Here is a 22,230-nt window from a genome sequence, read left to right as displayed (position 1 = left end):
GGCACCCGTCACCACGCCCAGCTAATTTTTGTATTTTTAGTAGAGACGGGGTTTCGCCATGTTGGCCAGGCTGGTCTTGAACTCCTGACCTCAGGTGATCCACCCGCCTTGGCCTCCGAAAGTGCTGGGATTACAGGCGTGAGCCACCATGCCCAGCCGAGATGAATTTTTGACAAAAAAGTCAATATGGAATTTATTTCGTGTTCACTTAATTTAGGACTCAAAATATCTTATTTCAAGAGACCAAGTATGTGGCTAATTGAACAGAGGAAAATCTCTGTAGGAATATTTGAGACTCTTACTTTAGCCGACTGAAGTTACTTATTCAAAAGAGTGAAACTAAACGAGGAGCCTCCTGGTTATCTTTACGGAGTTGAATGAAAGCAGGAACTTGAGAAGCCTAGTGAGGAGACGCTGCCATAGTAAAAAATGATGCTTAGGAGCAAGGGAGCCTGTTAGAACACGTAGAAAGCTCTGGGCACCTTTCAGTGTAAACCACTCTATGGTCAGCCCAGCATTGACGTCAGTCTCTTCCTCTCTCCCATGCATCACCCTCTCTCTATTTCTCCCTCTCTCCTCTTCCTCCATTATCTTTTCCTCCCAATTTGTTGGGGCTACCCATTGCTCATTGTTATTAAGTGCCTCAAACTCAAATTTTCCCAGCATCAGTCAGGAGACCAAACAGGTTAACGTTAGCTGAATGAAAGGGCATCAAGAATCAGTTAATTAAATGCAGGAGGACCACAAATCTGTACCTTAATGGGTGTAATACTTAGATATAGGGCAGGTCTGAGGATTAGGAATCTTTTTAAAATGGGATGAGAGTTGAGGAAGTTTCTCAATGGGTCTTGGAAAAGTATTAATGCCAACATTTTCAGTTTCAATATTTGTCAGAAATCAGTCTGTTCATTCAAAACAACAACAACAACAACAACAACAACAACAACAACAACAACAACAACAACGCCTGGACCACTACATCCAACTGAATCTTGTTTTTTAAAAAAGGTATATATTAAATACATCATACACTTAAAAGAATTAGATCCTTTATTTGTGGCTAATCTTGTAGCCCTCAACACCAACACAGGATTGCATGCACAGCTTTGGGGGACAGACACAGGGCAAAGAGGTTAAACATGAAGCATGAACCTCAGATTTTTGTTACGTAAATAAATCATCAATGACCAGCACAGTATGAATGTTTATGGATTAGTTGTCATGATACATTTCCAACTGCATGACCAGAGACTGTGCTTTCTGTTGTATAAGCAACCACAGTCCTTCTATCAGGTTGAATAAAAGTTTTTAACTAATGGGAGTGTAGTATTATGATGTATATATTGGTTTTCATCCACAGTCCCAGGCTAACTCCTATATCCCTTGTTACAGTCTTTTATTAAAACGTTGGGTGTGTTAGGCCTAAGGAAACAATCTCTCCAATATTCTCCTATCCTCCTTTCACCTGTTTCAATCTCCCCTGGCCTTTCTGATTGTGAGTCTTCAGACTCTCCCCAGCGAGGGTCTTGCCCCATACCCTGGGGGAATCTGGGGGAAGGAATGCTGACCTCATGAAGCTTTCATAAAAACCCAAGAGGACTGGGTTCTGGGTGCTTCCACATAGCTTAACATGTGGAGTTTCTTGGAGGGTGGCATCCCAGGGAAGGCGTGGAAGTTCCGCACCCCTTCCCCCATACCTCACCCTACACATCTCTTCATCTGGATCCTTTGCAATATCCTTGATAATAAACTGGTAAATATAAGTGTTTCCCTGAATTCTGTGAGCTGCTCCAGCAAATTAATCCAACCCAAAAAGAGGGTCCTGGGAACCGCAACCTAAAGCTGGTCGGTCAGAAGTTCCAGAGGCCAGGACTTGTGACTGGTGTCTGGGTTTTGGGGGCTGGGAGGCAGGTTTAGGAACTGAGCCCTTAACCTGTGGGATCTGACACTCCCTCCAGGTAGATAGTGTTGGAACTGAATTAGAGGACACCCAGTTGGTGTCCACCGCTTGGTGTGTTGGGAGAAACCCCTCCACACATTTGGTCACAGAAGTCTTCTGTGTTGATGACTGCCATGGTGGTGTGAGAGCAGAGGGAAAACACAGTTTGAGGGTTTTTCCTACACAGTGAGCATCCACAAATTTAAACAGTATCTTTAATGAGCTAAAATATTCCAAATCTCTCAACACAAGCCACTAGTATAATTCTGATATGGTTTGGCTGTGCCCCCACCCAAATCTCATCTTGAATTGTAACTCCCACAATTCCCATGTGTTGTGGGAGGGACCTGGTAGGAGGTAGTTGAATCATGGGGGTGCTAATTCTCATGATAGTGAATAAGTCTCAGGAGATCTCATGGTTTTAAAAAGGGGAGTTTCCCTGCACAACCTCTCTTGCCTTGTCTGCTGCCATGTGAGATGTGCCTTTCACCTTTGGCCATAATTGTGAGGCCTCCCCAGCCAGGTGGAGCTATAAGTCTAATAAACCTCTTTCTTTTGTAGATTGCCCAATCTCGGAATGTCTTTATCAGCAGCGTAAAAACAGACTAATACAAATTCTTACTGATACCTGTATTCTCTTTTAATCACAAAATAGAACATTTCCCAGAGAAGAAAATACTATTTCAAGAAAATACTCCAAGAATGTTTCTGGTCATCCTAAAGTGATGTTAACAATGACTTCTTTATGTAAAAAATCCCTTTCTCAAACTCATAAACTATGTAAATATGTATGATAAATATTACCTTCTGTGCTACAATAATAGATAATAAAAGATATAATCAAAAATAATACAGAAAGGTCAAGAATGCATCAGAAAACTTCTTTAGTGACAGATGCTACGTGAGGAAATTTTTTTATTCTGGCATGAAGAGCCCACTAAAAGTAACAGACATGGCCAGGCGAGGTGGCTCACACCTGTAATCCCAGCACTTTAGAAGGCTGAGGTGGGCAGATCACTTGAGGTCAGGAGTTCAAGACCAGCCTGGCCAACATGGTGAAACCCCGTCTCTACTAAAAATACAAAAATTAGCCGAGCGTGATGGCAGGGGCCTGTAATCCCAGCTACTTGGGAGGCTGAGGCACGAGAATTGCTTGAACCAGGGAGTTGGTGGTTGCAGTGTGCTAAGATCACGCCACTGCACTCCAGCCTAGGTGACAGAGCAAGACTCAGTCTCAAAAAAAAAAAAGTAACAGATGCATGCACATATTTTTTTTAAAAAATTGTTATGAAAGTCTGCATGATACGGCCATCTGAGAAATGACTTAACTTAAAAATTACAGAATTTATTGATTAAATCAGAGTCATTGCAACAAAGCTGCCAAACTAACCCTGAGAGCATATTTGTACCAGATCTTTGAGAAACACTTCTTGGCTAGAAGAATTCGTAATCATCAAAATCCCTCTATCTTGTGTAACCACGAATACAAGTTAGTTTCAAAATGTCTTCCCAAAGCTTGAACTCTCTCGGTTCTTTATAAATAACTACAGAACTGGCCTAATTTCAGTTAATTAACAAATATGTGATCTAGACTGGGTGCGGTAGCTCATACCTGTAATCCCAGCACTTTGGGAGGCTGAGGCAGGCAGATCACTTGAGGTCAGGAGTTTGACACCAGCCTGGCCAACATAGTGAAACCCCGTCTCTACTGAAAATACAAATATTAGCCGGGCATGGTAGTGATTGCCTGTAATCCTTGCTACTCGGGAAGTTGAGGCAGGAGAATTGCTTGAACCCAGGAAGTGGAGATTGCAATGAGCCAAGATTGTGCCATTGCACTCCAGCCTGGGTGACAAGAGTGAAACTCTGTCTCAAAAAAACAAAAACAAAACAGAAAAACCCCACAAATATGTGATCTGAGTATAAACCCGTGATTTTTAATTAGGTGAATAATTTCATAATACCATACTCTTAAAAATTTTTGTCCAGAGATAATTTCAAAACACAAACATACAAAAAGTTACAAAAATAAATAGTATAAAGAACACTCTTTTCTCAGATATGCATTGTTAACATTTGTCTTATTACTTGCAGTATACTTCTGTGTGTGTGTGTGTGTGTGTGCAACACCTAATTCTTTTTTCTGAACATTTGAGGGTAGGTTATAAGCACTCTAGTCCTTCACCTCTGTATTAGTCTGTTTTCAACGCTGCTGATAAAGACATACCTGAGACTGGGTAATTTATAAAGAAAAAGAGGTTTGATGGACTCACAGTTCCATGTGGCTGGGGAGGCCTCATAATCAGGGCAGAAGGCAAAAGCCACGTCTTACCTGGCAGCAGGCAAGGGTGAATGAGAGCCAAGCAAAAGGGAAACCTCTTATAAAATCATCAGATTTTGTGAGACTTATTCACTACCACGAGAACAGTATGGGGGAGAACTGCCCTGATGATTCAATTACCTCCCACTGGGCCCCTCCCAGAACACATGGGAATTATGGAAGCTACAATTCAAGATGAGATTTGGGTGGGGACACAGCCAAACCATATCAACCTCCAAACACTTCAGTGAATAACACCATAACTTAATACATGTTCCTATTATAAACAAGGTGAAAGTGAATGTCTTTGCACATACATTAACATTTATATATGATGACTCCATTTGCATACATTTCTAGTGGTGAAATCAAAGAGAAAAAAAGTTTAAAGGTGATACATATTACCAAACTGCCCTCCAGAAAGCCTGTAACAATTTGAACTTCTTCCACCAGCTCCTTAGCTGATTGCCTAAGTTTCTAAATTTGATAGGAATTTGTTTAGATGTGAGGTTTAGCATTGTTTCTTGTGTTTAATGTGTTTCTGTGCTCAACTGATTTTCTTCTTTTGCCTCTTCATACCCTTTCAGAAAAGACTCGTAAAAGTCAGAACCTGCTGGACAAGAAGGCCTATGGCAAATCCTACTGAAGATAAATTTATAAGCCTTAAGAGAATAAGGACTATGACAAAAACAATCCAAACCGCAATAATTCATGGTAGGAAATATTGTGGCATCTACATAATAAAATGGTTGAGGTCCTTCTTTTGTTAATTTTGAGGCCTATAATTGCTCCTTAACTGATCAGGTATCTTAGATGTCAGCTGGCTCACAGGAGAATGTATCTTCATAATATAAACCCAAACATTGCTTATAATAAACTGTACATATAAAAAATCTTAAAAGAAAAGTTCAATATTGCAATATAGATGTCTAATTTCTAGGTAAATTTAGTAAACAGAATATGTTCAACATGGAGAAAATCACACTCCAGAAATAAGTTAAAAATATTTCAACATCTAAAAAAAAATTCAGCAGCACCCACAGATACAGCACATAGAAGAAATTAAAAAATTATGAATAGTTTTAATAAATAACACTAATATCATATGTCTTTAACCTGTTGATATCGATCTCCCTCTATATTTTAAGCTCTCTTTCTCTTTAAAAAGACCTGACCCTGGGTAAAGGGTAGAGGATGGATCAAAGAACAGATAATCCTGGCTGGGCGCACACAGTGGCTCACGCGGTGGCTCATGCATGTAATCCCAGCACTTTGGGAGGCCAGGGCGGGCGGATCACCTGAGGTCAAGAGTTCGAGACCAGCCTGGCCAACATGGTGAAACCCCATCTCTACTAAAAATACAAAAGTTAGCCAGGCGTGGTGGTGGGTGCCTGTAATCCCAGCTACTTGGGAGGCTGAGGCAGGAGAATCGCTTGAACCTGGAAGGTGGAAGCTGCAGTGAGCCAAGACTGAGCCACTGCACTCCAGCCTGGGCAACAGATAGAGACTCCGAGACTCCCTCTCTCAAAAAAAAAAAAAAAAAAAAAAAAGAAGAAGAAGAAAGAAGGAAATATCCTGAAAGTAGGGATAACGGTTAGTTAGGAGAATACCAGAATAACCTCAGACAGTGGTGATAAATGACTGGTTCAAGGAGAATAAGAGATAACGAGGCAGAAAAGAGATGAATAGAATAGGCTATGTAAGCATACAAAAACCCAAAGGATTTAATGAGACTGGATTTAAGCAATGAAAGAACAGAAAGAGACAACAATTTTACAACAGGGAAATTAACAGTGAGTTTAGGGTAAAAGTAAACAGGTGCAGAAAATAAGTGGGTTGAGGAGCTGTAAGCAGAGAACATTCTAGCTTTAATGAATTTAATACACATATCCAGAATTTTGCAAGCAGAACACCTAGGAACTATTTTTATTTCAGCATGCATGTAAATTTTTGTATCATTAGGGAAAATAGTCTTATTTTTAATTCTATACATGGTAGAGGGCACATTATAGTCTTTCAAAGCTTCAGTACCTCTGAAGGTTTAAACACATCCTGCAAGGTTGCTTTAGTGTTTGTATCTTTGCCAAGTCTGAGATTATAGGAAGTGAATGGGTTTGTGGCATAAATCACAAATTCCTAATCCAAGGAACTTCACAGGGAAGAAGAGGGGTAAAAAAGGACAACGTTGCCTCCAGGTAAATAAACTACTGATATCTTCAACTAGTGCAAGGGAGAAAGGAAATACCCCACAAGGAAGAAACCTTAAGATTCATAACTGGAAAGAAAAGAAGGATAATCCTCCTGGTCATTAAGTCCAAGGCAGCTCAACTTTACTGTGCATAAACTCAAGCCTAGGGTTAAACTGGCCAGGTGAGGTGGTTCATGCCTATAATCCCAGCACTTTGGGAGGCCAAGGCAGGCAGATCACTTGAGGTCAGGAGTTCAAGACCAGTCTGACCAATATGGTGAAACCCTATCTTTACTAAAAATACAAAAAAAATTAGCCAGGTGTGGTGGCACACACCTGTAATCCCAGCTACTTGGGAGGCTGAAGTGGGAGAATCACTTGAACCTGGGAGATGGAGGCTGCAGTGAGCTGAGATCGTGCCACTGCACTCCAGCCTGGGCGACAGAGTGAGACTCTGTCTCAAAAAAAAAAATTAAGAAAAAGTTTTGTAAGCTAACTCCTGCAGAGAACAAGTTCAGGCTAATGTTTAGGACAATCAGAGGAGTCAGTAGAAGAAGGGAAGGCCTGAAGATGACTAACAGATTTTAGTCATAGCAGGAGCACGTGCTCATTTCTCTGATTAGATCACATTTCACAAAACACACTAGATTACAATTTCAAAAGGAATTCCAAGCTGTGTGATAAGCAGAACCTATTATAAGCAGCAAAGAATAATGCATTTTTCTCTATTAAAAAAACCCCTCTAAATTATATTACCATGGTGGCTTAAAGAGACATATTCTTGTTTTGTAATAACTATAGGAGGACCAAGTCTATAGCAAGAGTCCATTTTCAACTACAACTTACACATTTGTCACCTTTTATGAACAGCATGATGAGATCAAGAGGATAATCTGCTGCTCTTAACACTGAGCTGCCTCCAGTGTTCTAAATACCATACTACAAAGCTTCCACATCACTGGATCAGGATGTAAGTATAGATACCAAAACCTCAAGCCCGGTTCTGCTTCATATTAATTTGAACCATTTTTTTGTCATTAAGTTTCATTTATTATCCAATTTGACCTTCTTTATCTCTTAAAAGGAATATTTAACCCATTTATCTTTATTACTAACATTGATATGTTTGGTCTTCCTTCTCTTGTCTTTTAGATTTATTTTATTTGCTCCTGGTTTCCTAGTGATTTAGATAGTACATATCCTATTTTAATTTCATTAGAGATACTTCTAACAATCTAATCATTTTTAATATCCCTCCCCCACCAAAACGTCCCATTATGCCCCCTATTTAAAACTTCTAACAGTTATATTTTTCGAATTCTCTTATTTTACTAAATTCAGTGAATGTTAGGGGGTAGGCTGGAGACTCCAAATACAATTGTACTTTTCTTTATACAAATATCAATATTTAGACTTAACTCTTTTACTGATTTCCTTACCCACAGCCAATCCTTATTTATTGCAACACCAAAACATACTTTTACTTAAACTTTCCAATGAGCAATACATTCACATGAGTCAAAATTCAAAAGGTCTACAACTAAGTTTCTTTCCCCTCCCATCTCCTCAAGCCACCCAGTTTCTATCCTGGAAGCAACCAATGTTATCAGTTTCTGCTACGTTATTGCAGAAAAACTATGTATTGAATCATCCTTGCTTCCTTTTCTAAAACAACCCCACTATCGCTGAAGTATTACTCTTTCATGCTGTTGGAAATCCTTATGCTAATAAATATTTTTAAAAGATTTTTTGTACTCACATTTATAGTGAGAATATTATACTTATAAAAAGTTATATTTGCTTTATAAAATTACTCTGAATGGTTCCCTCTTTATAATCAGAAAGTTTAAAGAGCTTTGAAACTAATCATCAATCTTTTAAAGATCTTAAATAATTTGCCTATAAAATTCTCTGGCCCTCAGGCTTTTAGAGAGATAACTCTTACACAACTTTCTCTAACATATTGGTTCTCAGGAGTCTTTCACACTCTTAAAAATTATTGACAACCCAAACAACTTTAACTTTATATGGATTATAGCTATCAATATTTACCACAGAAATTAAGTATTTACCATAGAAATTAAATTTTTAATATTTAAATATTTAGTTAATTTAAAAATATATAAAACAAAATTTATTTGAAAATATCTAATGGCTAAATATTGTTTAAATTTATTTAAAAAATTTATTACTATAAACCCATAACATGTTAACATAAACAACATTTTTATTAAAAATAACTATATTTTCCAAAACAAAGAAAAATTTAATGAGAAACATCCGGCTGTTTCTCATATCTGCTAATACACTGAATTTACTGAGACATCACACATCATGCAGCCTTGGAAAACTCCACTGTATCCTTGAGAGAGAATAAAAGCAAAAAAGGCAAATAACATCTTAGTATTACGATGAAAATAGTTTTAACCTCACAGACCGCACTTTAAGTACTGCTGGATTAATTTATGTTTTCTACATTCAGTTCTGATAAACTGTAATTTTTAAGAAAATTTTCTGGATCATAAAAGTGTTCAAATATATTTTTGGGGTCAAGCAAAATAGTCCATTTCGATTCTTGTATTTTCTCTTTATCTGTGGTGTTTTCCCCTCTTATTTTTTGAGTATGCACGTTAGCTCCATTCAATCTTTAAGTTAGCTAGCAACTTATCTGTTTTATTGCAAACAACCAGCTCTTAGTTACAGAGTTCTACTTTTATTTTAGTTTACTAGTTCATTGATTGCTGTTTTTTATCTTTAACAACTACTTTATCTTTTCTTAGTGTATTTTGATATTATTTTTCTAACTTCTTGAGTTGGACTACTTAGTTGACTTATTTCATTCTTTCTCATTTATGAATATAAGTATTTTTTAAGGCTATGAATTTTCCTGCAAGCACTGCATTAGCTGAATTTCATAGATTTTCCTATCTAGTCTTTAATTATCACGTTTTTATGGTCTACCTCTTTGACCCAAGAAGTACTTATTTCAGAATTTGAAAAATTTCCAGGTGGCCAGGCCTTTTTGTTTTCTAGCTTTGCTATTAATTTCTAGTATCAGTGATCCTACGTCCTCTGTCAGTTGCCTCTCTTACTTCTTCCCTTTTCTTTGAGACGAAGTCTCGCTCTGTAGCCCCGGCTTGAGTGAAGTGGTGTGATCTTGGCTAACTGCAACCTCCGCCTCCCAGGTTCGAGCGATTCTCCTGCCTCAGCCTCCCGAGTGGCTGGGATTACAGGCACGCACCACTGCACCTGGCTAATTTTTACTATTTTTAGTAGAGATGGAGTTTCACCATGTTGGCCAGGCTGGTCTTAAACTCCTGACCTCAGGTGATCCACCTGCCTCAGCTTTCCAAAGTGCTAGATTACGGGCGTGAGCCACCATGCCCGGCCTCTTCCCTTTTCTTTGCAGCAAAAGTCTCTAAAAGAGTTGTTTATACTTGCTATATCTAATTCCCATCTTTCTGTTCTCTCTTAAATTCACTTTAATTTCAGGCTTCCCCTACACCATATCCACATTGCTAAATCAATGTTATTGATTTAGCATTCCTCATCTTACCTGAATTATCAGCATAATTTGGCAAAGTTAATCAACCAAAATTTGATTTTTTTAATGCATGGTGTGAACAGGGTCCAAGATTCACTTGATTTAGTGAAATCGCTATTTCTACCCATTGCATTATTTATCTTCTACCTACTTCATTACCACACTTGTCACAAATCAAATATCCATATATGTGTGGGTTATTTCTGGATTCTATAGTATGCCTTTATTCTATTTGTCAGTCCTTGAATTAACATCACCTTGACTTAATTATTATTGTTTATAATAAGTTTGATATCTATGAGATGTAAACTCCATAATTTCATTCTTCTTCTTCCTAATTGTCTTGGCTATTCTTGAAGCTGGGATTTTTCACTGTGATTTCACTAAACCTATACAGATCAATTTAGGAAAGAAGAAAAACTGGCATCTTTAAATACTGAATCCTCCAATCCATAAATAACAGTATATATACTTCTATTTAAGTTATCTTTAATTTTTCTATGTAATCACTTACAGTTTTCTATGTAGAGTTATACATATCTTTAGTTAGATTTATCCCTACATATTTGATGTTTCTTGATACAAATTCAAATTATATATCATGTTAATTTTGTCACTGTTACTTTACAGAACTCCCACTACGTACTGACTTTGTATCCAGGAAAACTGCTAAATTCACTTATTAATCCTAACAATTTTCTAAGTACATAACTATGTCATACATAAAAATGATACTTTTTCTTTTCTAGTCCTTATACTTTTCATTTCTTTTTCTTGCATTACTATACTGTCCAGAACCTCTGAAACAATACTGAATAGGAAAGATGATGAAAGATATTCTTGATTTCTCATCGCAGAAAGAATGTTTTAATATTGCAGCATTAAATATGATGTTTACTATGGGTTTTGTAGCTAATGTTTCAGACTGTTTAAGTTTTTCTCTGTTCCTAGCTTGCTCAGAATTATAAGAAAGAACAAATACTGAATTTTATCAAATGCTTTTTTTTTTTTTTTTTTTTTTTTTTTTTTGAGACAGAGTTTTGTTCTTGTTGCCCAGACTGGAGTACAATGCAATCCTGGCTAACCGCAACCTCTGCCTCCTGGGTTCAAGCGATTCTCCTGCCTCGGCCTCCCAAGTAGCTGGGATTACAGGCATGCACCACCACGCCTGGCTAATTTTGTATTTTTAGTAGAGACGGGGTTTCTCTATGTTGGTCAGGCTGGTCTTGAACTCCCGACCTCAGATGATCTGCCCGCCTCAGCCTCCCAAAGTGCTGGGATTACAAGCATGAGCCACAACTTTTCTCCTTTATTTTATTAATATAGTGAATTACACTGATTGATTTTTCACTGTTAAACCAATCTTATATTCCTGGAAAAATACTAATTGGGTCAAAATATATTAATTCTCCCTTTGTGTTATAGATATAATTTGATAATATGTTATTTAGGATGTTTCCTCTATATTCATGAGCGATTTGGCTGTTATTTTTTGTTCTTTCCACAACCTTGTCATGTTGTAGTATCAAGATTACATGCTAGCCTTACGTAACAAATTGTGAAGTGTGTCCTTTTCAGAGTTTGTGGATGACATTTTTAGTTTGACAGTTTATTTTTTTCTAGCACATCAGAGCTATTTTTCCTTTGTCTTCTACCTTTTTAGTTTCTGTGGAAAATGAAACAATCTGTTTCTGGCAATCTCATAATTGCTCCTTTGAAAGTAATACTCCACTACCCCTCATTACTTTTAATTCTTTGTCTTTGATTTTGGTTTTCATAGTTATACTCTGGTACACTTAGGTGTGATTTTCTTTTAATGTTACTCTGCTTGAGATTTATAATACTTCCTGAATCTGTCCCTTAATGTCTTTTACCAACTTCTAGAGATTTCTCAGCCATTGCTTCTTTAAAGACTGCTCCTGCTACATTTTTCCCTCTCCTCTCCTTCTAGGACCTTAATTACTTTTTCAAAACATTTTGTGCCAGATTACAGATGGGAGATTAAAAAGGTTTTGACCTTGCATCCCTTTGACAACCAGGGTTGGGAGAGGGCTGTGTCTTCCCTCCATGACCCTGAGCAAGCTGTGTGACACGGCTCATCAACAGAATATGGAAATGTGATGTTATGCCAGGGTCTGGACCCAGATCTTCAGACACTATGAGTCCTCACACTTCCTCTTTCTTGAAATGCTTGCTCTGGGAGAAAGTAGCTGCCATGTAATTAGTCCAACTACCCTAAGACTTCCCTGAGACTGCCATTTATGGAGAGAGAAAAATGTTGGCACCACACCTAAGAGTGCAGAAGCCATCTTGGAGGTTCCAGCCCTGGAAGATGACATGAGATGGACCAAGGCCCTGGACATAAGGCTCCAGTGTCACCATCCCAGCCATTTTTAAGCTGTCTGAACCATTCCAATCAAAGACCAAGACACTGTAGAGCACAGGCAAGCCAAACTTGATATATACCCTGACTGAATTCCTGATTCTCGGAATCATGAGCATTAAAAATCATGGTTGTTTTATGCCAATAAGTTTTGGGGTCATTTGTTACTGGGAGAGTTAATCCTCCTCCGAGGCCCCGAGTGTCCCTACACATTCTTACTGATGTCTCAAGAATACAAAGCCCTGACTACTCTTTGCCTAGGACATGTCCCAGGGCTCTGTTTGCAGCTAGCAAACTTAAGGGATGAGTAACATCTCTGTCCTGCAGGTGGCAAGAAACATGAGTCACAGATCACGTTAATGTATTCAGTGAGTGAGCTATTTCAAAGTTGGGATTTATTGCTAAGACATAGCACTTTAGGATTCCAACCGAAGCCTGAATGGTTTACCAGCACCAACCTTCCAGCCTTGCTGGGCTCTAAACACCTGTTTTTGTTTCTCTATCCCTAAGTGTCCATAAAAAGCTCTGCCCATCTTCTAATCCACCTTTCCCAGAATCAGTACATGCTATTAAGAAGAAAAGTGGCCTGAAGTTCTGGACTTATCTCTCTGCCTCAATAGCATTCAGATACATTTGAATACATACATGTCTTTTACATTTTGAATAGTTTTTCTCATTTTTTAGAGCATCAATCCAAATTACTTTAGCCAACATTACTGAAAGTGGAACTCCTCCAGAAACAGATTTAATATGTTTAATATTTAAGGTGTTTAGAAGTTCTGTTTTTTCCCCTTTCCCTCCACTATAGGCCAAATCCACAAAGAATGCTTGTTTTTGAAATAGGCATTCTACCAAGCATCTTTAAAGGTGATATACATTTTCAAATAAACCTAAAAGATAACACTTCGTTAAACTACTGAAATACCTTTATAAAATATCATTTGCACAAAAACATTTCAGTTGAAGTAGCGAAGACTAACCATTTGGAATAAAACAACTTAAAAAAATATCTTTTTAAAGAAAAAAAGTAATAAATTAGAGGAGAAGAGAAAAGCTATATCAACTTTCATATTTTAGTATCTTCCTCTTCTAATTGTCTCTAAGTATTTACTAAGATTACCTAGAAATAGTGTCATTTACATGACCCAGGTTTTAAAAACATTCCAAACATAATAGAGTTTTTTTTCTGGTATTCTTTTTCCCTTGGAAAACTGTGTAATTTTATTAAAATTTGTAGTGAAAATCCAAGAGAAACATCATGTCTACCAACACTTACAGTGGAAAATACGAAAATCAATATATGGGTGAGAACCTCTTCTTTCTGATTCAAATCCTGCTCGGCTCCTTACACGTACATCTCCTGGACAGAATCAAGAATAAAACATAAGTTTAGAAGGTTGTCATTCGGGAAGAAGCTTCCATATGCAACAAAGGTCCGTGTGGTATCATATTCATAAGTAACAGCCCACTGAACATATATGTGGAACAGGTAGTTAAGAGCTGATTTATTCAAAAGGGTTCACAAAATCTCAGTAATGAATTGTAAGGCTGAATGAGGAGGATTTTTTTTTAAATCTACCCCTATAATAATTATTATAATCTATATTTTAATAAGTTAGCCTTCTGAAAGAGGATTCAAGTGTATGATAAGATGACCTAATATATTATTCACATGGGCAACATTTTTTTTTTTTAAAAAAAGGCCATTGGGAAGCAATATCTGTTTTACAGGAGGTTGAAAATCCTCAGCACAAAACTTTAGAAAGCTGCAGAAAGAAGCAACATATTTATTAAGAGCCGACTCTGTGCCTAGCACTATACTATGGGCTAAAAGGGATATGAAAAATGGAAAATACATTACTTATTTTTAAGCAGTTTACAATTTCATAGATGTGTAAAAACTTAAAATGTTAAAGACTTTGTTTTAAAGTCAATCTGATTAATCACTCTTTTCTCATTGACAGTGGGTACATCCAAGGCCTTTAGCTGAGTCTTAAACTTTCGTCTTTGGAAGCTCAGTGTCGTTCCTACATGTGCCCACATTACTTCCAGATTAATTTTTCTATACAGCAACATAACCATAGCAACCATGTTCTAGACACTCTTTTTCGTGTTTTACAGGCATTATTTTATTTTCTTCTCTCATCGACCCTCAGAGATAGGAATCTTAATCCTCATTTTACAGATTCAAAAACTCGACTTTGAGAAGTTAAATAGCATGCTCCATGCCACAAAGCTAGTACAAAGGGTAAGTCAGGATTTAAACCCAGCTCCATGGGTTCCAAAGACAGTACTTTTCTCACTACACTTTTACAGCCTCCAAGTTCATAACCTTTAAATCTTCAGCCTTGCCTAGAGGGCACTCCTGCTTACTCTGTTTCTCTCAGTAGGACCACAACTTCCTCCAAGGCTCACTTCATCGACTATAATTCCATCCCACAATGACTAGTCACCTGTCCTGTGGCCATTCCTTCATGCTGCAACAAATGTTAACATGTCAAGCACTGCAAATACAGCAGTGAGCAAAATACATAAAGTCCCTGTCACTGTCCTCATGAAGCTTATCTTTTTGTGTGATGACACAAATAATAAATACCAAATTTCAGTCTATGGAAGATGATGAGTTACATGGAGAAAACTAAAGATAAGAGGAATAGCGAGAGAGGAGCAGGGGAGGGTGACTCATTAGTGCAGTCAGAGAAGGCCTCACTGAAAAGGAGGCATCTGGGCAGGGACCTAAAGGAAGTGAGGCAGTGAGCCAGGGAGGAAGAGCCAGCGTAAAACTCCCCAAGACAGAAGCATGCTTGGCACAGTCAATGGCAAGGCAAGAGGCTGGCGTGGCAGGAGCAAGGTGAGTGAGGGGAACTGGTGGGGGTGGGGTGGAGAGGCAGTGGAGTCAGATCATGCTGGACCTTTGCGGCCATCAGAGACTTCTGAATAGAGGAGTCAGATGATTATGTCTGAAAAGGTTCACTCTAGGTGTGATGACAACAGAGTCAGGGAACACAGGTAGACACAGGGCCTCCAGTTAAGGAGTAAGTAATAAATGTGGTGGTAACAGCATTGGTGTGGTGAGATTTGGGTGTATTTAAAGGTATCAACCAGTAGGATCTGCTGATGAATTCAATATGGAGTGTGTAAGAAATAGGAAGTAAAAAAATGACTCTGAGGTTTCTGACCTGATGACAGGAAGAGTGGAGTTATATTTACTGAGATGGCAAAAGACTGCAGAACAGACAGACATGGGGAACACAAATGTTTTGCTTTAGACATGTTAAGTTTGAGGTATCCATAACATTTACATGGAGATGTTCTACAGAGTTAAAGAAAATATGAATCCAAAGCTCTGTCTTAAGGACAGCGGAATCCTGAACATGTTTGTTAGAGAAAGATGGAGACAGCAAGGAGAAAAAGGCTGCGCATTCGTGGGGGAAAAATATGTACTGGAGTAGAAAAGAACTGAGGCAGGTAAGATACACAAGATATAATAAAGAGGACAAAAAGGAATAGGAGTTACAATAGAACTCTGGGGAACACTTCAGCTTAAAAGTATGAAAAGGAATTAGTGAAGGTGGCAAAGAAGAAAACAAAAGTAGGTGAAGAATAAGGATGGATCAGTATCATAAAGTTGAGGGAGGAATTCTGAGCTGAGGAGGAGTCGTGGGAGAGACTTCTAACAAAAAATGAATAAATTTGCCTGTTGGAATCTTAATATGCATGTTTAATAATATGAGTTAAAGTGCAAGGATGAAGGAGACATGGATGAAGACAGAAATCTGGCACAGACAAAAAGAGAAAAAGAAAATTAGACATATATACGCACATATCTAAATTCATTTTACCTTGCGGAATTGACTAATATATAAAAAATTTAAGCACCAGAACTAGAAGAAGTCAAATGGTCTTCCTTACCAGCCAACTGAGAACAAAATACATCTAGTGACAGGACTATCTGAGCAGGTGTTTCACAGCCTCACCTTTGTCCATGCTGGCATTCATCTATTTGGTATTTAGCCACTCTACAAATCTAAGACTATTTTCTATGAAGAATGTTCAAGATGCAATTCGAAACTGTGTACTAATGACAGTGTCCCAGTTATTAGGCCAAAGATTTCTCAATTACCTATAACTCTAAAATGCCTCTCTTTATTCACATCACATTCAATATTGGTTTCCAGACTCTAAACTCCATGAATAGGTTATTTCTACTACAAACAGTGATGAAAAGCTATCTAATGAAAGATACCTCAAACTCAAATAACAACAGGTAATAACAAAATTAACTGATATTGGTATAAAATAAATAATGCTTACCTAGCATACGAATGTATAATGCAGTCTGATCAGAACTGTCATAGGAAATAGCTCCACGCCTCTAGAAAAAAAAATACACATTATAATACATGACAATTAAATATGATACAAAATTCAACTCAACAAACATGTATTCATCATTTATTATTTGTGAAGCACTGTGCAAGAGAAGTTGGATACACAAAATGAAATTAGATATGGTACCTGTTCTTGAAATCTCTGGGGTACGGGGATGACAAATAATTGTAATACAGTATGGTTAAGAACTACCACGAAAATGGATACAAAGAGAGACACATGCAGCCTCTCTTTGGAAATTTAATCTGTTTGAGTAAGTCAGTAAAGGTTTTGGGGTGACATCTGTGTTGACTCAAAAGGGATCGATAGGAGTTGCCAAATATTAATAGAAAAGAAAGGAAAGGACAATCCACTGGCTTTCCTGCTGCATCTCTTTGGTCCCCATTCCATGCTTCACATAAAAGCAAAAGTAAGCACTTCAGCTCCTGCTCAAAACCCTCCAAAGGCTCTCCATCACACTTGGGGCTCCCCAAACGTTACTTTCGAGAGTCATCTGTGACCTGCCTGCCCTCTTGTACTGTGGCCTCCCCCACTGCTAGGAGACAGCCAAGCTGGTCTCCTGGCTTTTCCTCATCTACACCAAATATACAGCCTTTCCAAGTGCTGTTCCCTCATCCTGGATCACTGCTTCACTGTTCCCTTCTTACCATGCAGCTTCTAGACAAAGCATCATCTCTTCAGAAAGGGATTCCCTGACTACCAAATCTACAGCCACCTAGAAGCCATCCCCTTCCACAGCTCCCTACCTCAGTCCTCTGTGTAGCTGCAGCTGAAGTTGTCTTGTCTGCGTGTTACTAAAAGCTCCACAAGAGCAGAAACTTTGTCTATCTTAGTCATCACTGCATCCCTGGTCTCTAAAACAGGACCTATTATTTAGTTAAGTTCTAAATAAAAATTTGGTAAATAAATGACTAAATGGACTTATTGCAAATTAATAATAACTGATAAATTGATGAATAAATTAGTCACTAACAGAATGGATATAAATAAGGATAGATTTAAAAATGAGGGAGATAAAATTGATCAAACCAGAGCTTAGACATAAAATCTAAGCTCTGTGGAGGCAGGGTTTTCAGTCACTGCTATATTCCTAGATCTAGGATAGATCCCAACATTTAGAACAGTGCCTAGCATGTCAAAAGTGATCAGTAAAATCAGTTGAATTAACAAGCAAAAAAAAAAAGTTTAAGTAGTAATAGGCCAGGCATGGTGGCACACACCTGTAATCCCAGATACTTGGGAGGCTGAGGCAGGAGGATCCCTTGAGCCTAGGAGTTGGAGGCTGCAGTGAGCTAGGATGGCACCACTGCACTTCAGCTTGAGAGACAAAGTGAGACTCTGTCTCAAAAAAAGGGGGGAGGGGAATGGACTAGCACCATGGGATAGTAACAAAGTAGTGTGACATTGCAAAGAAATAGAGAAAATAATCAATAGAGACTCTAGAAGCAAATCCAAGAGTGATTCTGTATATGATAAATACAGGACTTAGAATCTGTGGAGGAAATACTGATTTTTAATAAATAATGTTAGATTAAGTGGTGCTATCTAGAAAAACATAAAGCTATATTATTACCTTCCTGCTCCAAAATATATTACACATGCAACAATGATTCAAATGTTAAAAATTAAAGCATGAAAATATTAAAAGAAAACAGGACTGTATTTTAAAAAGTCTTAGATAGGAAGGCCTTTCTAACTGTCCTATAAAAATCCCTAAGTCATGAAACACTGACAAATTTGGCCACTTAAAAGTTAAATTATGATGGTAAAAGTTATCACAAACAAAGTAAAGGATAAACTTCAAACCCAGAAAAGTGAGTTCAACTGATATGACAAAGGGCTAATTTTCCTCTACTATCCCCCCACCAAAAAAAAAAATTTTAAGTGTCTTACAAATCAATTAGAAAAAGACTAAAAAGCTGTAGAAAAACAGGTAGGACATAAATATACTATTCACAAGGTTAAAAAAATACAAAAAAATGCTTGACTTCATTAACTAAAGAAATACATATTAAAGCAATGAGATTGTATTTTTACATATCAGATTAATGATCATCTTCCCTCACAAAACCCTGGCATGGGATTTACAACTCCTCAACATATACCTACAAATCTCCAAAAAAAAAATCACATTTTTTACAATTATTATATTGAAAATTTACTGAAAGCCCTCACTTGGATTTAGTGTGCAAAAGAACTACCCAAAACATTAAGTTATTATATCCTTAATGCTTATCTTTTAAGAGAAAAATATCAACTAAAATCTTACATGATTTCACAAGTTCTTAAAAAAACACAGTTCATGAAATATAAGAGGAACAAAAATTTCAAACAAAGATAAAATTCTAACTATCACCACCGGGTGTCTCCAAGAAGGCTGAGGGATACAGAGGTAGGAGAGGGGCTTTTCAATGTTTATCTTTGCACTTTTTGAGTCTTGCAGTGTGTGTAATTATCATATATTCACAAAATAAATAAAATTAAAATTGAAAAGTAAAATAAAAATCTACTACAAAGAAAAACATGATCTTAAATCCCAAGGGACCAAATCATATAGACTACACTTCTGGCATCATGCTTGAAGTGTCTTCCACTAATAGAATATCCCAAGGAAGCCTCCTGCAGTGTTTCATGGTATTTACTCTGGAGCAAACAGCCACTGTTAAAAGGCACCACTCACAGCTACTGTGCAAATCCCCTCCCCAACGTATTTAGCTTACTAGATTACAGGTCTCTCCTCAATACCACCAATCTAGGGGTAAACCTAGTAGCCTAGGAAGGGCATATGTGGCAATAAATATTCCTATCAGCTAAAGCAAATTAATTAAACTGCAGATACTATGTAATAACTTGTCATGACCTATCAATTTGATAGTGTCCAGTAACAACTCAGATAAATAACTTGTTAAAATAAATTTTAAGGTGTTATCTCTAACAGTTCTCTTTAGGAGGGGAGTTGACATTATTATTATGATTTTTTTTAATGTAGGAAGGGCATTTACTATAACAGTTGCTATTTAGAAAGGTAAAATATTTATCACTTCACACATTAAGGATTGTGAAAGACTGACCAATATTAGCTCTCTGTTAAATATCACAAAATAATATTAAGTCAAAAACTGGGTAATGCGCATAGTCTAGATAACACCATGGCATACTAAACTTAACTAAGGTAATCATTTTAGCCTCATTTATAGAAGCACTAATTTAGATATTAAAATGGTAGGGTCTGTATTAATCTTAATTTCTTAAGCAAAAAAGGCAGAGTTTAATTTTAAAATAGATACAAATTACATAGGTCTGTGCAAAATATCCAAGTTATTCTATTCATTATAAGGTACTAATTTAAGTAAGGCTAGTCTACAAATACTTAGCTTAAATGCTATACTGAACCACAAGACATAGCTTTTATGAAATAAATCCAAATGAGACCAAAACTGTTTTTAAAGAATGGACTTTAAAATAAACATCTGAACCCATCAACAAATACATCCTGAGTGATAATTCATTCACCTACCCACTTAAGAATTAAAATTAAAATGAATATTAAGTTCTCTCACTAGGTAGAATAATCTAAAGTAGGTAGGTAGAATAATCTACAGTAACTCATTTTGGAAAAAACACTATAAATTATGAGTTCTAACAATAAAAATTTGACCTCCAGGTTAGAATCATGTTGTTTTAAAAATAATTATATCTACTTTTATATAAGACTGCTGCAAATGTAAAAAAGATTTCTTTAAAGATTATCATTTTAAAAACCATATACTACTAGAATTTTCTTTTTAATAACAGTAAAACAAATTTCATCAAAATCCTGTGTCACACTGTCAGTCATAAAACTCTCAGAGCTATCACCCACATTCCCACCTCACTTCACCAGTGAATGGAAATAACTGAGAGGCTTCTACTCGTGACTTTTCTAATTTAGCCATCCTGGGAACAGCTTGTAAAGCAAACTAGTATAGGTCAAAACATGGGCGAGGCTGGGCTAATCAGAAACTGACAGCAGTAGCACAAACAAGTTAAACTGTAAAGCACCAAAGGACCCACTGCCTCACTAACAGGAGTTCTGAGTGCCCTGGTAAGACTCACCTTGAATTAGGGTGAATCATTCTTCCACAAAAGATTTGACTTGAAGGTAAATGATAAAAGGTGTAAAAGTTGTTCCCAATATTAGTTAATACATAACTTTTAAAGACAGACATGTTTTAAAACCCAGCAAAGATATTTTAAGTGTCATTGTTTTTATTTTGTTCCAAGTTTTCCACTAAATGATTTATTAGCAAAAGCAAGTGCCATTTCCATTACACGGTAAGAGTAATAATATATTAACTAACATTTGCTGTGCTCCTTGTGCCAAAAAAATGTTCCAAGTGTTTTCGCACAAAATCTCACTCAACCCACACAAGATCTCTATATGGTAGGCTTTATTAGTTCCATTTTGCAGATTCATAAACTGATGGTTAAAGGGCTTAAACACGGGAGCACTGAACAAAATTTTTGGCAACACTACCGAAAAAATAATAATACAGCAAAAGATGAAGCCCAGCCAAAGTTGTGAAGTCAGTTTCCTCTGACATAGCAAAATGAGCTTTATCAGAGTAGTCATCTTACATATGCTAGAAAAACATGCTTGTACTTGAGTGGCTAAAGTATTCAAATATTGCACTGATCTACCAAACAGTATCCTTCCCATTCTTCTTCCTTTTTTCGACAGTTTTTTAAAAAATAAAATATTAGCATTGTTTTTGTTTAAAAACAATTTAATTTTTTGGTGGCAATTAAAAGAGTAAAGTCTAGAGGCCAGGTGCATTGTCTCACATCTCAGTTCTTTGGAAAGTTGAGGTAGGAGGATTGCTTGAGCCCAGGAGTTTGAGACCAGCCTGGGCAACATAGTAAGACCTCATCTCTACAGGGGGGGAAAAAAAAAAGTAAAGTCTCTGAAAACACCCACAAGACAACTAATGCATTATTAACATTAACTTGACCTTCATTCAATAAATTGGCAAGCCAATCCTTTAAAAACAAGAAAATAGCTGTCACTGCAACAAAATTAATTCTTAACTTTTAAAACACAAAGATTTTAAAATTTAAATACATTATTTTTCTTTAAGAGATTTCTTCAATCATATTCACTAAGAAAAGAAGACCAAGAAATAATTATGCTTAAAACATTATGTTTAAACGTGGAAAATTACATAGCAGGTATTAAAATCTTGCTTAAGAAAATTAACTTTATAGAAGCTTTGTTTCTAAGTGATAGCCTTAAAAAATTCAGTTTCTCAATCTAGAAAGAAAAAAAGCTGTGTGGTGGATGAAAGATATAATCATTTTTATAGAAGAATAGAAAAAAATAATTTCAAAGAGTATAATTTTAAATATGTTTTACTTTAGTTTTAGACCCTTCTCCAGATGGCAAATGGCTAGCTAGCATTCTATCAAGAATTTCTCAAGCCTGACA

The 22,230-nt window shown here is 36.9% G+C and overlaps 2 protein-coding genes across 5 annotated transcripts in view; one reads left to right on the top strand and one right to left on the bottom strand.

Moving 5' to 3' along the window:
• MTFR1 (mitochondrial fission regulator 1) overlaps window positions 1-7,417 on the top strand; it is a 127,782-nt gene extending 120,365 nt beyond the window's left edge. The window contains exons 8-9 of one of the 3 annotated variants that reach the window (XM_063709246.1): window positions 4,847-4,973; window positions 7,252-7,417. In XM_063709246.1, coding sequence (XP_063565316.1) covers window positions 4,847-4,973; window positions 7,252-7,265 — 141 coding nt within the window. In that variant the 3' untranslated portion in view covers window positions 7,266-7,417. The remainder of the gene's footprint in view (window positions 1-4,846; window positions 4,974-7,251) is intronic. The other 2 variants (XM_055349496.2, XM_063709245.1) reach the window with 2 other exon arrangements.
• The window catches only part of PDE7A (phosphodiesterase 7A), a 125,585-nt gene that overhangs the window by 48,396 nt on the left and 54,959 nt on the right, over window positions 1-22,230 (bottom strand). For both annotated transcript variants that reach the window (XM_019032462.4, XM_063709244.1), the window contains 2 exons: window positions 16,689-16,749; window positions 13,651-13,734 (listed from right to left, as the gene is read on the bottom strand). In XM_019032462.4, coding sequence (XP_018888007.4) covers window positions 13,651-13,734; window positions 16,689-16,749 — 145 coding nt within the window. The remainder of the gene's footprint in view (window positions 1-13,650; window positions 13,735-16,688; window positions 16,750-22,230) is intronic.

This window comes from Gorilla gorilla, chromosome 7 (genome assembly GCF_029281585.2).
Source record: "Gorilla gorilla gorilla isolate KB3781 chromosome 7, NHGRI_mGorGor1-v2.1_pri, whole genome shotgun sequence".
Taxonomy (NCBI): Eukaryota; Metazoa; Chordata; class Mammalia; order Primates; family Hominidae; genus Gorilla; species Gorilla gorilla.
The sequence above is the reverse complement of the archived record's forward strand: the minus strand, read 5'-3'. Positions and strand labels throughout refer to the sequence as shown.